This window comes from Hyperoodon ampullatus (genome assembly GCF_949752795.1).
Source record: "Hyperoodon ampullatus genome assembly, chromosome: 2".
NCBI lineage: Eukaryota > Metazoa > Chordata > Mammalia > Artiodactyla > Ziphiidae > Hyperoodon > Hyperoodon ampullatus.
In genome coordinates this window covers 108781801-108799286 of record NC_136915.1, presented here as the reverse complement: position 1 = coordinate 108799286, position 17486 = coordinate 108781801, and the positions used below count along the sequence as shown (strand labels likewise).

The window sequence follows — 17486 nt, the reverse complement described above, 5'->3', positions numbered from 1 at the left end:
AAAGAAAGGACAGAAAGTCAAGAATTGTGTTCTCTTTGGATACTGAGATGATGCCTCCAGGGGGCAGCACCAAGGCAGAGAAATACACTAAAATCGCTCATTCCTCCTTTCCTTGGTCTGGGGCTCCCCACACTTCCCCACCATTACTCCTCCCATTCCTTCCAACTTTATTTTTAGCTGCCAGTGGGAGGGGGCAGGATGGGAGGGAAAGTACAGAAAACAGAGAAGGAGAGGGACAGAGGCACAGAGGACTTCTCACGCAGACAGAGACCATCCAGACATGGAGTTCCCCCTCATCCCCCACCTGTTCTTGCCCCTGATGTTCCTGACAGGTGAGGGAGGTTAACTTCTTGGTTTCTGGTGGGAACGGTAGATATATGGATTGTTTAGCATTGGGATCTTTACGGTTAAAATTCTTTGGGATTTAGGTTGAGAGGTTAACTGATTGTGTGTGTGTGTGTGTGTGTGGTGTGTGTGTGTGTGCGTACACATGCGCATGGGTTTGCATTCTTTTGCCCACACATATTACTGCCTGGCAAGGGCTGAAACTGTCCAGTGCCTTGTGTAATATTTGTGTCCAATTAAATAAAACTTTGTCCTAAGCCCTGGAGGAGTGAGGCGACCAAAAAGAAACATGATGTGAACTTCCACATGGCTAGTCTGATTACTTTTATCTCCCTCCCTACTTCTCCCTGCCCTTGGTGGTCTCTGGGTTCCTGAGACATAACTGACTAACAGTGTGGTCAGAACTCTGGGTTTATCTAACCAATGAGCTACAGTTCCTGGTCATACAGCCTTGCCAGTTTCCTGGATGCAAAAAGGCTCACATACAAAACACTTTTCTGAAAATGAGCTTGGTTTGAGACAGAGCTATAGCCATTGGTGAAAGCGGTGGTGGGGTGGCCTGACAGGGGGTTACTTGAAGGAACAAGTCACAGGAAAGGAACCATGGGAGGGACAAGAGGCCTGGAATTTTTCCTCATCAGTGCCCTGTAATCTTTGTTTCCTAAAATACCAGCTCTGATTTTAAACAGATTGGAGTTGGGAGGGAAGAGTCAGCAAGAACATGATTGAGGGGGTCTTTAGAGTGGGCTGAGAGTTAAGGAAGAAATGCAAGTAGGCAGAGGGCAGTTGGGAGGGGGGATGAATTAGAAAGGAAGTGGATCGTGAGAAACTTTGGGAGTGATGGGACCCTTGGAAAGGATGTATGGCAAACCATGTATGTAGGCAGGCAAGTGGCTCCACCCAGTTAATTACCACTGAGGTTTCCAGGGCTGGAATCAGCCAGAGACCTAGACATCGGAGAAAGAGAGTGAGAGTGTAACAATGATACTGGGAGTCCAGAAGAGACAGGAAGAGAAGAAGAGACCCAGACATGCAGTGTTCACTAACCTCCTCTTGTTTTCCCTATGGTCCTGGGTTTAGGAGAATTTGTAAGGATTCACAGCTTGGAGAGGAGGATGTGTAGGAGGAATGATGTAGAAAAGAGGAACTTGACCCTTCCAGACATGTCTGTAAATGAAATTTGGGGGATAGGAATGGAAATACATCTGTGCAACAGCATGGCAGAGGGCCACAGTTTAGACATCTGGACCCAAACACAGGAAGAAAATCATCCTTGCTTGGAGTACATGACATTCACAGAGTCCAGGGCAGCTTATGAGTAAAAAGAAGGGAGATAGGCTGAGATCAAAAAGTTCCCTTCATGGTTTCTCTCTGGTTGTACCTCTGGGCATTCATTAGGCTCTCTGGCTGATTCCTGCTAACCTTATGATCCTGGCCCCCCAGGTCTCTGCTCCCCCTTTAACCTGGACGTGCATCACCCACGCCTATTTCCAGGGCCACCGGAGGCTGAATTTGGATACAGTGTCTTACAACATGTTGGGGGTGGACGCCGATGGTGAGGAGGAAACCAGAGGGCCGTGGGATTGGGACTGTGATAGAGCTGTTAAAGGGGAGGCAAGGTAGACGGAAATATAAACTAATCTGGTTTTTTGGAAATGGCTGGGGCTCTAGACTTGCTGTCACCATGCCCTTTCCCTCTGGCCTATCTCAAGTGTCATATTTACGCTATGCTTGTATTCATTTCCTCCTCCCAGGATGTTGGTGGGTGCCCCCTGGGATGGGCCTTCAGGTGACCGAAGGGGGGATGTTTATCGCTGCCCTGTAGGGGGCTCCCACAATGCCCCATGTGCCAAGGGCCACTTGGGTAAGAAGACCCCTCACTCTTCCACTCCTAACCCCTAACATTGATTCACTAATAGCTTTGACCCCTTACACCTCACTTTTTTTTTATTTTTAAGTTTTTTGGAGCATAGTTGATTTACAATGCTGTGTTAGTTTCAGGTGTACAGCAAAGTGATTCAGTTATACATATACATATATTCATTCTTTATCAGATTCTTTTCCCATATAGGTTATTATAGAAAACTGAGTAGAGTTCCCTGTGCTATACAGTAGGTCCTTGTTGATTATCTATTTTATATATAGTAGTGTGTGTATGTTAATCCCAAGCTCCTAATTTATCCCTCCCCCCTCCATGTTTCCCCTTTGGTAGCCGTAAGTTTGTTTTCAAAATCTGTGAGTCTGTTTCTGTTTTGTAAATAAGTTCATAGATAACATTAAAAAAAATTAGACTCCATATATGAGTGATATCACACCTTACTTCTTTACCTCCATATCCCATGTACTCCTCTTCCTGACTTGATCTGGACCTCTTCTCATCCTCTTCCAAAATCACCCTGAACTCAATCACCCCATCTGTGAGCCCATGATCTCATGCTCTTCCACTCCACTCCAACCAGGTGACTACCCACTGGGAAATTCATCTCGTCCTGCTGTGAATATGCACCTGGGGATGTCTCTACTGGAGACAGTTGGTGATGGGGGATTCATGGTAAGCTAAGGAAAGGGTGGTGGTGGGGTCTCTGACGGTTTGTGGTAGAGAAAAGGGTGGTATGATAAGGGAAACTGGTCTATGTGGAGGGGTCAAGGAGTCAAAAACCCTAGAAAGCAAGGAGGGGCGTCTTGGGGAGTGGTCTCAATGCCTCTTTTGACAAAGAGCATGTTCTGAGGGTGCCCTCCCAAGCCTGGGAATAACTGTTTCCTCTACCCATCCCCAGGCTTGTGCCCCTCTCTGGTCTCGTGCTTGTGGCTCATCTGTCTTCAGTTCTGGGATATGTGCCCGTGTAGATGCTTCGTTCCGGCCCCAGGGAAGCCTGGCACCCACTGTACAACGTGAGCCAGGAGAAGGGCCTGAGGACTCAGTCCCTAGAACGGGGTGCAGGGTGGGAAAAAGATGGGGCCACAGGGTATGATGCTTGACAGGGGAACTGCATGGCTTATCCTCACTGCTACCTAACATGTCCGCAAAAGCTCCATGTTTCCTAACAGATGAGAATTCAGACTCTTTACCAGGTTGTGAAGGCTCCATGAACTGATTTAATCAACTTCAAAAACTCAACTCTCACTATATCCTTCATACCCTGCACCTTGGCTATAGCCTTCACCTCACCATTCTCCTATGTGTCATCTATTTTTATACCTCCATTTCTTTTTGTTTAAAGTGTTCTCCACCCAAATGCCTTCCTGTTTAGTCTCCTCTCCTCAAACACCTCCAGTCTTCAGTATCTTCTCAGTCGCTGCCTCCTTTGATTCTCCACCATCAGGACTGACCCTCCTTTTTTCTCTCACATCATATAGTGGTGCTATGTTTCTACTAGCACTTGATTCCTTCTTCTTTGTTTTTTTAGTCAATTGTATATATGCCCATCTTCTCTTTTATTCATTTTTATATTTACCCAGGACCTGGCACACTATCTTCCTTATATGTAAGAAGTGCCTAATAAATGTTTGAATTAAATGTGACCTCTTCCCTTGTTGCCCCCATGCCCAATGTCCTTTACCCCTCTGTTCCCCATCACCATACCCCTCCTCCTAGGCTGCCCCACATACATGGATGTCGTCATTGTGTTGGATGGCTCCAACAGCATCTACCCCTGGTCTGAAGTTCAGACCTTCCTGCGAAGACTAGTAGGGAGATTATTTATTGACCCGGAGCAGATACAGGTAAGAGAAGGCAACATGGATGGGCTTGGAGGGGGAGAGACAGGGAGAGAGGAGATAAATGTAGGTAGCATCTTCAGTAGTATCCAGGTGCTCATCTCCCCTCCCTCGCATACCTTCTCCACCCCCCACCCCCATAGACACACTCCATTAGAGTGCACACTTTATTCTCAGGTGGGACTGGTACAGTATGGGGAGAGCTCTGTACATGAGTGGTCCCTGGGAGATTTCCGAACCAAAGAAGAAGTGGTGAGAGCAGCAAGGAACCTGAGCCGGCGGGAGGGACGAGAAACAAAGACTGCTCAAGCAATAATGATGGCCTGGTGAGGCACTGGGAAGGGGGGGTAGGAAGCCAGAAGGGTTAGGGGAGGCTTTGGAGTGCAGTGTGTACATCCCAAGATGTCTTGCCAGCTTATCTTTTTTTGCACACTAATGTAAGTGGGGGAAGGCTAAATTGGCTGCCATCGCACTCATTGCATTTCTACAAATTGTCTGTGTCTGTGTCTCTCCATGTTTCTGCTTTATTTATCTCTGCAGACAATTCTCTCTGTCTATATACCTCCAACTCCCACTTTGCTCTTGGCCCTCGGGTTTTCCACCACTCATGTCCTAGCCCACTTTCCAAACGTGACAAAACTCATCTCTGGGAAGACTCCCCTGACCTGACCATTCTCCTTTATTCTACGTTCCCTTAATATTTGTCTTCCTAAATACAATATTTGCTGAATGAATCTATGAGTGAATGGATTTTATACTTACTTGCATTGATGATATGCTGCTCTACATGTTCTATGACATTCAGACATTTGAGCTCTTACTGTGTGCCAGTCTCTACGCTAGACAGTTGGGGAGATGGGCTAAAAGGCAAGAGGCCTGGCCTCGGTGAACTGCCGACAGTGTTAAGTACTATGTGTATGTGTATCTATCTGCACACATCTGATCACACCTCACTCCTTTCTCTATCTTCTCAGCACAGAAGGATTCAGTCAGTCCCATGGGGGCCGACCAGAGGCTGCCAGGCTACTGGTGGTTGTCACTGATGGAGAGTCACATGATGGAGAGGAACTTCCTACAGCACTAAAGGCCTGCGAAGCTGGAAGAGTGACACGCTATGGGATTGCGGTGAGAACAGCTCTGGATCTGGAAGGATAGAAGGGATTGGGGAGGGTGACACTGAGGACTGGGAACTTAAGGAAAACGGACATTGACCACTTCCCAGACATCAGCCATATTCCCTTTCTCCTCTTTAGTTGGCTGTGTCCTGTACAGCTCTACCGTCTCACAGCACACAGCTAGCAGACCCCACCTTTATCTCCTGACCCCAGGTCCTTGGTCACTACCTCCGGCGGCAGCGAGACCCCAGTTCTTTCCTGCGGGAAATCAGAGCTATTGCCAGTGATCCAGACGAGAGATTCTTCTTCAATGTCACAGATGAAGCAGCACTGACTGACATTGTGGATGCATTAGGGGACCGGATTTTTGGCCTTGAGGGTAATGATTACCCTGGAGAAACAGAGGACAGGGTAGGGGGAGTTCTGGGGTATAGGTGGGCTTCTGGAATAAGTTCAGAAGGTCAAAGGGGAAACTGTCTTCCCTTATATTGCCTCATGATGTTTTCTCACACTCAAGGGTCCCACGGAGAAAATGAAAGCTCCTTTGGGTTGGAAATGTCTCAGATTGGTTTCTCTACTCATCGGCTAAAGGTTGGACAGACTCTGACCCCTCTCAACATCTGACTCCTTCCAGCCTCTAACTCAGACAGCTTCAACCCCAGGGCTCTTCTGGATTCCTCCTTTAACCAATGTCCATGCTGACCTTCCCTTACCTCACCAACTAACCCCAGCATGCCCTCAGTGACCCTCTCACTCCTGGAGAGCTTTTTCTTCTTATTCCCCACTGTCTTTTTAGCGACCCCATCTGGTTCTGCCCTACAGGATGGGATTCTCTTCGGGATGGTAGGGGCTTATGACTGGGGGGGCTCAGTGTTATGGCTTGAAGAAGGTCGCCGCCTCTTCCCGCCACGGACGGCCCTGGAAGATGAGTTCCCCCCTGCATTGCAGAACCATGCAGCCTACCTGGGTGAGTAGCAGAGAGCTGCAAAGGATTAGATGGTGGAGGGGGAAAAAATGCTTCCTCAGTGGGGGGTGGGATGGAGGGTATAAGGTACTCACTCTTAACTCATGCAATTTCTCACTGATCTCCTGCTACCTTCCTTTGGGACCCCCTTCTGTGCCTTTAGGGAAACCTCCTACTCTGACCCCATCTTCTTTCCCTTTCACCCCCGATTCCTTGTCCACTTCTAGGTTACTCTGTTTCCTCCATGCTTTTGCGGGGTGGACGCCGCCTCTTTCTCTCAGGAGCTCCTCGGTTTAGACATCGAGGAAAGGTCATCGCCTTCCAGCTTAAGAAAGATGGGGCTGTGAGGGTCGCCCAGAGCCTCCAGGGGGAGCAGGTAGGGCATCCAAGGGAGGGTGAGACCCTTGGCTTCTGAGGGACCTTCAGGCTGTGGGGGAAGAGAGTGAAGGGACAAGAGAGGGGCCTTAAAAGTCTGTGTTGAATTCTGGTTGGCAGAGTCTGTCAGGGATGTGAGGAGCAGATTGGCAGGTGCTTCCCAATTGTCCATAATCTTGCCTTCCCTTTCCTCTGGGGTCACCACTACCCACCGCTCTCCAGATTGGCTCGTACTTTGGCAGTGAGCTCTGCCCATTGGATACGGATGGGGATGGAACAACTGACGTCTTGCTTGTGGCTGCCCCCATGTTCCTGGGGCCCCAGAACAAGGAGACAGGACGTGTTTATGTGTATCTGGTGGGCCAGGTGAGACTTGCTGGGATACCCTAGAACTTGTCTGTGGGGGCAAAGAGAGTGAGGGAAGGCACACACATTTGAGGGCTGGCTGAGAGGTTGGGACTGTCAAATCAGCATCTTCTGTCTTCTCCTCACCTCCACCAGCAGTCCTTGCTGACGCTCCAGGGAACACTTCAGCCAGAACCCCCGCAGGATGCTCGGTTTGGCTTTGCCATGGCTGCCCTTCCTGATCTGAACCAAGATGGTTTTGCTGATGTGGCTATGGGAGCGCCCCTGGAGGATGGGCACCGTGGAGCACTGTACCTCTATCACGGGACCCAGGGTGGAGTCAAGCCCTGTCCTGCCCAGGTCAGGAGTGCCCCGACGAGGCAGGGACATGGTGGGAGGAAGGGGAAAGGAGGTGCACCCTTTGGTTATCATTGCTCCCCTGGGCTTGAGACCCAAACTGAACAAGTGCCTTTTTTATCAGTAGTCAAAAAGGTGAGGCGGTGGGGTAGGAAACATGTTGTTGTACTAGAGACTCCTGAACACAGGCAAGTTTCTCTCATTCCTCCTCATGCCTGAGGGGAGAATTAGAAAAAGCCAGGTGGGAGGCCTGGGAAACCAGTTGTGTGAGTCTCTGCTCAGTGTCTCCTCTCTCCCTCTCAGCGGATTGCTGCTGTCTCCATGCCACAGGCCCTCAGCTACTTTGGCCGAAGTGTGGATGGCCGGTTAGATCTGGATGGAGATGACCTGGTAGATGTCGCTGTGGGTGCCCAAGGGGCAGCCATCCTGCTCAGGTGAGTGGCCCCAGCTCAGGTGGCAGTAGACAGCATGGCATAGCTGTTAAAAGCAAGGGCTTTGGAGTCACAAAGTTACATTTGGCTTTCTTGATCAACTTACTCTGTTCCTCCGTTTCCTAGTTTATAAAATGGGAATAATAATCGTACCTGTCTTAGAGGTTTGTTGTGAGGATTAAACGTGATAATCTGTGAAAAGATCTAAACACAGTGCCTAGCACACGGCAAGTGCTGATTAAATGTTAGCCATTGGGACTTGCCTGGTGGTGCAGTGGTTAAGAATCTGCCTGCCAATGCAGGGGACATGGGTTCAAGCCCTGGTCCGGGAAGATCCCACATGCCGCGGAGCAACTAAGCCCGTGCGCCACAACTACTAAGCCCGCGTACCACAACTACTGAAACCCACACACCTAGAGCCCATGCTCCGCAACGGGAGAGGCCACTGCAATGAGAAGCCCATGCACCAAGGCCAAGAGTAGCCCCTGCTCGCCGCAGCTAGAGAGAAAGCCCACACGCAGCAGTGAAGACCTAGGCAGCCAAAAATAAAAATAAATTAAATTTAAAAAAATGTTAGCTATTATCTTACTTCTGTCAGAAGGTTCAGGGGAGGCGGACACATGTGTCCCCTAGCTCCTTATTCTTTCCTTTGACCTCAGGGAGGCAAACACTGGGGACTGCCTTTCTCAAAGGGCTTTCTTCCCTCTGCTAGACTTTCTTTCCCACCCTGTTCCCAGCTCCCGGCCCATTGTCCACCTGGCCCCTTCACTGGATGTGACCCCGCCGGCCATCAGTGTGGTTCAGAGGGACTGCAAGCGACGCAGCCAGGAGGCAGCCTGCCTATCCGCAGCCCTTTGCTTCCAAGTGACCTCCCGCACTCCCGGCCGCTGGGATCGCCAATTCCGTGAGTGACTAGAGTGCATGCTAGGCAGCTCTCAACCCCTTGCCTGCCATGGTCTTGGGACCCCTCTCCACCTGCACTCTTGCCTGCCCCATTCAGATGTGCGGTTCACAGCATCGCTGGATGAATGGACAGCTGGGGCCCGTGCAGCGTTTGATGGCTCTGGACAGAGGCTGTCCCCTCGGCGGCTCCGGCTCAGTGTGGGGACTATGACTTGTGAGCCACTGCACTTCCATGTGCTGGTGAGGAGGGGGCAGGAACTGCTTTGCATCAGGGCCTGGGAGTGAGAAGAAGACTGGATCAGAGGGAGGACTTTCTGCTGGATCGGCAAGAAAGCCAGAGTCAGGAAAGTGAGAAAGAGCAGACTGTGGAGTCAGGCTGATCTGGGTTTGAATCCTGCTCTGCCGTTTACCACCTATGAATTCTGGCAAGTCATATAACCTGCAAACCTTAGTTTCCTTGCCTGAAAAGGGGGGATAATAATAACAACTACAAAATAGGAGTTAGCTGTCTTAGAATTAAATGTAATAGTATTGATAAAACCTTAGGACAGTGCCCAGCACCTAGAAAGTGCTCAGTAAATATCGCCATAATTATCACATTCTGCTAGGATTCCTGGGTTGTATCCCTAATCCTGGCTCCCCATGATCCTTGACTCTGGTTTCTCTCAGGATACATCAGATTACCTCCGGCCAGTGGCCTTGACTGTGACCTTTGCTTTGGACAACACCACAAAGCCAGGGCCTGTGCTGGATGAGGGCTCACCCACCTCCATACGAAAGCTGGTCAGAAGTGCCAAGCCCTGCCCTGCCCTGGGTCCCAACACTGCCCTTCTCAGTGAATTCAAGAGAAAGGGGAGGGAGGAGACATGAGATCACAGTGAAATCTAACTTGGGCACCCACTCTTTTCACTTTTCCCTCAATCCCATTCCTTTCTCCCACGCCTTCCTCTCAGCCCTCAGCCCCTTCTCTCTCCTCTAGGTCCCCTTCTCGAAGGACTGTGGCCCTGACAATGAATGTGTCACAGATCTGGTACTTCGAGCTAACATGGACATCAGAGGCTCCAGGTGGGGTGGACGTGAACTGGCCAAATGGGGGTGACCCGAGACAGATCAGAAGGGACTTGAAGGGAGATGGAGAGTTGTTTCTTGCCCAGGAAGACAGAAGCGAGGCTTCTGGCGCTCCTTCAACTCTGGGCTCTCTTTTATCCACGACTCCTAGGAAGGACCCATTCGTGGTTCGAGGTGGTCGGAGGAAAGTGCTGGTGTCAGCAACTCTGAAGAACAGGAAGGAAAATGCCTACAACACTAGCCTGAGTCTCAGCTTCTCCAGAAACCTTCACCTATCCAGTTTTACTCCTCAGGTGCCCTTGGAGGAGGGAATATGGGAGGAGGATGATTGGGGTATTGGCTGTGAGGGGCCCTAGGGAAAGGCTTGCAGTGTTTAGAGGCTGCAGGCAGGAGGGCAGTTGCAGCCCCACCTTAGCCTCCACCCCCCTTCCTCTGCTCTCAGGGGGACGGCCCAGTGAAGGTGGAGTGTGCAGCCCCTTCCCCTCATGCCCGCCTCTGCAGCGTGGGGCATCCTGTCTTCCAGGCTGGAGCCAAGGTGAGTTGGGGCCCAGGATGAGAAAGGGCCTCTGAGAGATCAGGGGCTGGAATCTGATCTAAACTCAGATCCTAAACTCCCAGGGCCTGGGAGTTTAGGAAAGGAGGCACACAAGAGCTCCTGTTCCTCTGTAGTTGTCCCATGAGGAGAAATCTACCATGTCCCTCTCCCCCAGGTGACCTTTCTGCTAGAGTTTGAGTTTAGCTGCTCCTTCCTCCTGAGCCAGGTCCTTGTGAGGCTGACTGCCACCAGGTGAGAACAATGGGCATTTCCTCCCAGGCCTCTCCTGTTGGGTCTTGGTGGTGGTGGTGTGCGGGTGGGAGCAGGGGTGGAAACAGCGTGACTCCTTTACTCTAGAGAGGGGTGTCTGAGACAGGGCTGGGATGCGAGCCTCTCCCCCTGACCCTACAGCAATAGCCTGGAGAGAAATGGCACGCTTCATGATAACACAGCCCAGACCTCAGCCTACATCCAGTATGAGCCTCACCTCCTATTCTCTAGGTATGGCTCAGCTCCCCCCCGAGACCCCATTCTGACCCCAGACTCATACTCTTTATGTTTCCCCCCTCTCCCTCCATGTGCTTCAGTGTTCCCAAGCACCAAACCCTTAGGGCTGCTCTATCTGTTTGCCCTCAGTCCCACTCATGCTGAAGCTTCTCTTAAGCATCTTTCTTTCTTAGGTATAGGTATACCTATGCAGCCTAGTTGTAGGGCTTTGCTGGGCCCTGGGGGTTGGAGCTGGTGTGATGGGATATGGGATGTGGCCGTAAAGTTTGTACCAAGTCTATGTCATGTCTCATTTCTATCTTCTCTATGTACCCCCATCTGTTTATCCATGTGCTGGCCCTACCTTCCCTGAATCCATGTCTGTGTGCTGATCATGTGCCCCTGTGTCTGTGTCATGGCTGTGACCATGTGCTTCCTGACTTGGTGTCCACGCAGTGAGTCCACTCTGCACCGCTATGAGGTTCACCCATATGGGACCCTCCCAGTGGGCCCTGGCCCTGAATTCAAAACCACTCTTAGGGTGAGAAGCTGGAGGGACCTTGGCCTAAGCAGAGGGAGGGGGAGGAGTTCCTGGGAAAAGGATGGGAGGAGTCTCTCTTAGATTTCAGTGGTATCGAGGGTAAAGGGGAACAGATGAGGAAGGGTCTTTCTCTGTCTCTCACCTCTTCCCATTTCCAATCCTCCTTTTAGGTTCAGAACCTTGGCTGCTATGTGGTCAGTGGCCTCATCATCTCAGCCCTCCTTCCAGCTGTGGCCCATGGGGGCAATTACTTCCTGTCACTGTCTCAAGTCATCACTAACAACGTGAGTCTGGGCTAGGGGCGTATGGAACCCTGCCATCTTGATTTGGCGGACTCACCCAGCTCCCAGTGTCCTGGGTCACTGCTCTCAGGGCTCCTCCCTCCCTGGGGGCGCCTTTCTTTCACATATGTAGCTTCTTTGAGGAGAAAGAAAGGGATCACCCAGGGAAGAACTACAAGAGTGTGGGTGGTACGCTCCTGCTCAGCCTGGAGTGGCCGGCCTCTCACCATCAAGAGGGTCCCTCAAGTTGGATCTTCTTCTAGGCAAGCTGCACAGTGCAGAACCTGACTGAGCCCCCAGAGCCCCCTGTGCATCCAGAGGAGCTTCAGCACACAAGCTGGCTGGTATGAGTCACAAGAGGGTGAAGAAGTGTCCAGAGTGGGAATGCAGGGGGGAGCAGTAGAGTTTGGAGCCTTGGGCTGGAGAGTAGAGTGGGGAGTGAGGGATATTTCCACCCCAGCGTCCTGATCTGTCTCTCTCTTCTGGTAGAATGGGAACAATTCCCGGTGTCAGGTCATGAGGTGCCACCTTGGACGACTGGCAAAGGGGACTGAGGTCTCTGTTGGACTACTGAGGCTGGTTCACAATGAATTTTTCCGAAGGGTAAACTTTTCCTTTTCCACTGCTTTCCCCTGCTGCTCCTATCTGAGACTTTAGCATAGCCTTTTCCAGTAGACAGACTCATGTTCAAGTTCGAGCTTTGCCTCCTACTCACAAAGTTATTTCATTTTTCTAAGTTTCTTTCTCCTCATCTCTAAAATGGGGAAGAAAAGACCTACTTCATGGGGTTGTTGTAAAGACTAAGTGAATAATGAGATGAACTCACTAGAAGCTAGTTACTATTCTTGTATTTTCCTCCATTTATCATCTCTTGGTGTTATATCAATAATCAATCAACATTTATAGGATACCTAAATTCAATCAACCCATCAAATGCCTGCTATATAAAAAGCCCTCTATTAGGTAGACACTGAGGAGAATATCCCCAACATTTAGCACCATGCCTAACTCATTGTAGTGATTTAATACATTTTTATTAAATGAATGAGTAAATAGTTGATATTACATGCAGGGTAAGCATGGAGGGTAGTGGGAAGTGATATTGTATAGTGAAAGAGATCTAGATTATGAAAGTTCTTTAAAGCCGGGAAGATGAAATCGAACCTAATATGATAGGCAGTCAGGAGTCGTGTGAGTTCCTGAGCAGGGAAATGACCTCTTAATTATAACAGCTGTTTAGTACTAGGGGTTTATATTGTGCTTTCCCGTGTTCCGTATACTTTGAATTACGCAAGGTCCCTGGGATGTAGGCATCTTTCAGGGAAGTTAAGTCTGACAGGCCATGCTTCCCTAAGTCTGGTTCTCTCTTTATCTCTCTTTGGTATCCTTTTTTCATTCATTTATTTATTCTTTTAACAAAGATTTATTGAGAAACTGTGCTAGGCACTAGGGACACATAAATTACTAACACACAACCCTTGACCTCAAGGATCTTATAGTTCAGAGGTGAAAGACAGAGAAGTAAACAGAATATTATAACCTGATCCAGAGTGATGGGGATTAGGAGGGAACACTTCCCTACTTCCCAGAGGGGATGACATCTAAAGGAAGGGTAAGAGTTAGCCAAAGAAAGAGGAGTTGAATGCATTTCAGGTATAACCAACAGAGTATATGAAGGGCCATAGGCTTTCCATCTGTTACCCTTCTTTTCTTTCCCCATCGGTCTCCAACCTGTTCCTCTGGTTTTGAACATCCTGGAAGTTGTGCCCCTCAGCCTCATCTTGGCCATTAGGGTTCTGAGAGCCTTATCACCTGATCATGGCTCACTTTATTTAAAAAAATTTTTTTTTGAATTTTATTTTATTTTTTTATACAGCAGATTCTTATTAGTTATCCATTTTATACATATATTAGTCAATCCCAATCTCCCAGTTCAGATGATGGCTCACTTTAAATGTCTTTCCATTCACAGGCTAAATTCAAGTCTCTGACAGTGGTCAGCACCTTCGAGCTGGGAACTGAGGAGGGCAGTGTCCTACAGCTGACTGAAGCCTCCCGTTGGAGTGAGGTGGGGCTGGAGACTGAGTCTGAGAGTTGTGGAACTAGTAAGGGTGGCAGTGGCCTAAGGGCACCTGTGAGCTTTTTCAGAACAGAGGTGTCTTCACTAGGCAGCAGTCAGGGAGTCAGAAGTGATAAATCAGAATGGTGGGGTCCCACTGCCTCCATTCCTACCTCAGTCTCTTTCCTTTTAGTCTTCTGTTTTGCGGCTGGCTTTGCTACAATGTGGGGTGAGGCTAGCTGGGCAAAAGGGTGGAAATAAAAAACAACTCTCCTTCCTATGCAGAGCCTCCTGGAGGTGATTCAGTCCCGCCCTGTCCTCATCTCCCTGTGGATCCTCATTGGCAGTGTCCTGGGAGGACTGCTTCTGCTTGCTCTCCTTGTCTTCTGCCTTTGGAAGGTAAGCACTGCTGTCGTGGGGAGTAGGGGGCATGGTGCTCATGAGTTAAGGAATCCTTGATTATAGCCGGGAGAACTGGATTTGTGCTGGGCAGCTAAGCAGGCTGTGGGTGTCATGCCCAGATCTCCTTCACTGTCCTCCACAAATGTTGGTTGAATTAAACTAAGCCAAATAAAATAAATTTGAATCTCAGTTTTGGAAGCAGAACAAAATTGAAGACTTCAGATACATCTGAGGGCTGTTGGCCGGGTCCCCAGGCAGGGCATTTGGTGAAGACTCTTATCTCTTTCCCTACAGCTTGACTTCTTTGCCCGTAAGAAAATCCCCGAGGAAGAAAAAAGAGAAGAGAAATTGGAGCAATGAATGTAGAATAAAGCCCTAGAAAGTCCTCCCTGGCAGCTTCTCCAAAAGACTTGCATAACAGCAGAGGTTTGGGGGCTCAGATGGGACAAGAAGAAGCCTCTGGACTATCTCCCCAGACCTGCAGCCTGACTTGACCTTTGAGTCATGAGGATGCTGCTGGCAAGAGATGAGGCCTTACCTCAGACGAGAAGGGCTGGCACTAAACACTCCCACCCTGTGCTTCCCTCCTTACCATCCTGGTTCCAGAGCCAACACTGGGGCCTTAGTGTAGGGCCCTTTTTCTCCCACCCCCAGGAATCAAGAATTTTTTGCCTAGGTCCCTGACTTCTTTCAGTTTCCCTCTACATCCTCCCTCACAATTTGGAAAGAACGAGGGTTATCTTCCTCCATTTCCCACCTCTCACCTTCCTGCCTTCTCCCCACTCCACAGGAGAGAGCTGACGTTGGCTTGAACGAAGTAAAGTCAACATCTGCTGCTTTCCTGTGGAATCTGGTGATTCAGAGGGCCGGATGGGGAGAGTCAACAGGAAAAAAGGAGGGAGGAGGAAAAGCCACAAGAGACATTCTGTACAATTCCAAGGAACAGAGAAGCCTTTAGACAGGCAACTGCCATCCCCCTGAAACCTGAGACTTTGGTGGTGCACTCGCCCGCCCTCAGGTGCTGGTGAAACGGAGCTGCCCCAGGCCTGCTGGGCAAGGGTTTCCCAACTCTCCAGCCTTCCCTGGGAGCAAAGCCAGAGCTGGGTGCCCAATTCTCTGGAGCCAGGGGCCCCCACGTGGCTAGAGCTGGAATAACAGAGAAGACTGGATACCCTAGGCAGTCTTCTCCTCTCTCAGGCCTCACACACTCATGAGCCCTCCTTGGAGTCTCCTTATAGAAACTAGAGAGAAGGGAGAGAAGGGAGTTGATGGTGGGAAACCCTTTCACCTTACTAGATTTGGGAAGCAGCAGCTCCATGGGGTCTGAATTAAGGAAGAAGCTGAAGTAGGTGGCAAGAGGTCTCTGGGAAGCAAGCCCTTACTTACTTGGCACTGTTTATGTAGCACAAATAGCTCCTAGAAAAAGTTTCTGGGGCCTCTCCAGTCATACCTTGTAGGGCTTCTCTGGTACAGTCAGTTGGACAGCCCTTGCTTGATGTTTACTGGAAATTCTCAAGTTAGTTTCTATCTCTGGACCACCCCACCACCTGACTCCCATTTTTTGGTCATGGCCAGTAAAGAGAATTGGTTTCTCATTGACAAGTGGGTAACACCGTTCTCTGTAATCAAGACTTTGGACACCAAAGTTAGTTACTGGTCTCCAGAGGGCAGCTCTGACAGCCATTTGAAGAATCAGCACCCATTTAGAGCTGAGAAGAGAGGGGACCCGATTGGGCAGTTGACTAGCCGCCACAGACTCTGTCCTCCAGGGCTGTTCTTGAGATCTGGTCACAGTGTTTATTTTGGCATGTCTCTGGCCTTTTGCAGACAACATTGTCTCTGTTTCCTAGCAGGGTAGACAGTATATCAGATGGTCAGAACAAATAAAGTTCAGTGTCAAATGACTTCTGGCTCTCTTTGAGTTCCCTGGGATATAGACTGCTCACAAAGGGTGAGAGGTGGAGTCTCGGTTTACCTTGAGACCTTATACAATTGAGTCCCTGGAAGGCAAGGTTATGAAGTATTTGAAATGTTTTCTGTGACTCTCCCACTGGAGATGTACTCTAGCCTCCTGCAATCCTCACCTACTTAAGTGAGCGTAGAGTGTAAAATGTGTAGGTTTGGTAAACACATAGGCCTATACTGAAATCCCAGGTCTGCCATTTATGAGCTAAGCAGCTTTGGGCAAGTCATAACTACCCTGAGGCTGAGATAAAAGGCTGTGTAGAGCAGTGGTTAAGAATGAAGACAGGGGCTTCCCTGGTGCTGCAGTGGTTGAGAGTCCGCCTGCCGATGCAGGGGACACGGATTCGTGCCCCGGTCCGGGAGGATCCCACATGCCGCAGAGCGGCTAGGCCCGTGAGCCATGGCCACTGAGCCTGCGTGTCCGGAGCCTGTGCTCCGCAACGGGAGAGGCCACAGCAGTGAGAGGCCCGTGTACCGCAAAAAAAAAAAAAAAAGAATGAAGACAGACTTGGGTTTAAATCTAAGCTCTACCACTTAAATCCTGCTTGACCTTGAACAGATTTAACTTCTCAATGTCTTGACTTTAAACTTATTAGGGTTGTGAGGACTAAATGAGATGATTCAAGTGAACATATAGTAAGTACTTAATAAATGGTAACTATTGTTATAGTTACCTGGCCTATTAGGCTGGGACAACCATTCTGTGCCAAGCTGGTGAGTTATTTTGTGGCAAGAGGATCCATGGTGGCCCTTAGTACAATTCATATAGGCTATAGTTTGATCAACATTTATGCAGCACACTTGTTTCTGGGGCAAGGACTGAGGCCATGGTTATATTGACAGATTTCTCCTCTTTATCCCCAGTCAGCCTGCAAAGGGCGATGGATATCCTTGAGGACTGGTTCATCTAATTCTCTCTCCACATGATTAAAAAAGCACTTTTAATATTTTTCTCCACCTAGAGATCCTTCTCTTCTCTATTCCTCAGCGCCAGAACGGGACTTTCTCTAACCCCAACCTATTCTTCAAAAAGCCTGTTACCTCTTTCTTCCTTTGAAGCAGAGCCAGTTTGAGAAGCAACTGTAGAAACACCAGGCTCTCCTCAGACACACAGGTGTTGCTTTCTTCTCATCGTTGCTCCTTTGTTCCTTTATTCATTCTTTTGTTCATTCACTCATCAGACATTAAGCACCTAATATGTGCTAGGCAATTTGAATAATATAAAATGCAACTCCTACCATCAAAGAGCCCAGTCTAGTAGGGGAAACAAACATGTAAACATATAATGGAAAATACAGAGAGCTGGTTGCTAGACGACATATCAGTATTAGAAATGTGTTGCACACAAGAGGCACACTTTTTTAGGTGAGGTTGGAGGGACTTTAAGTTTACAGAAAAAAAAAAAGTCTTGAGGGGCCACCAAGTGTGAGAGGAGGCATTCCAGGGAGGATTAATCACCAGTCGGGAAGGGAATTGTAGTAGATTAGAGCAGCCTGAGCATTAGACTGTTTGTGAAAGTAGTGAGAGATGAGACTTGAACAGGCAGAGTGCAGCTCCTGATAAGCCTAGTAAACCACGTTAAGAACTCTGACCTTTC

The 17486-nt window shown here is 49.2% G+C and overlaps 1 protein-coding gene across 2 annotated transcripts; it reads left to right on the top strand.

The window, feature by feature from the left end:
- Positions 1-280: 280 nt before the first annotated feature.
- Positions 281-14298, top strand: ITGA10 (integrin subunit alpha 10; the record flags this gene model as incomplete). Of its 2 annotated transcripts, XM_079727339.1 has the most annotated exons (30): positions 281-332; positions 1789-1900; positions 2100-2209; positions 2805-2896; positions 3123-3237; positions 3941-4068; positions 4240-4388; positions 5037-5187; positions 5391-5556; positions 5695-5768; positions 6000-6144; positions 6369-6517; positions 6739-6882; positions 7018-7221; positions 7522-7652; positions 8387-8553; positions 8650-8792; positions 9222-9335; positions 9532-9617; positions 9772-9913; positions 10063-10155; positions 10331-10407; positions 10567-10656; positions 11098-11182; positions 11353-11466; positions 11727-11807; positions 11953-12066; positions 13436-13531; positions 13808-13921; positions 14219-14298. In XM_079727339.1, 30 exons carry the CDS (start codon positions 281-283, stop codon positions 14282-14284), a joined length of 3504 nt encoding a protein of 1167 aa, XP_079583465.1. In that variant the 3' UTR covers positions 14285-14298. The 2 variants fall into 2 exon arrangements, with proteins under 2 accessions (XP_079583465.1, XP_079583466.1); XM_079727340.1 differs by lacking the exons at positions 1789-1900; positions 2100-2209; positions 2805-2896; positions 3123-3237.
- Between the last annotated feature and the right edge of the window lie 3188 nt (positions 14299-17486).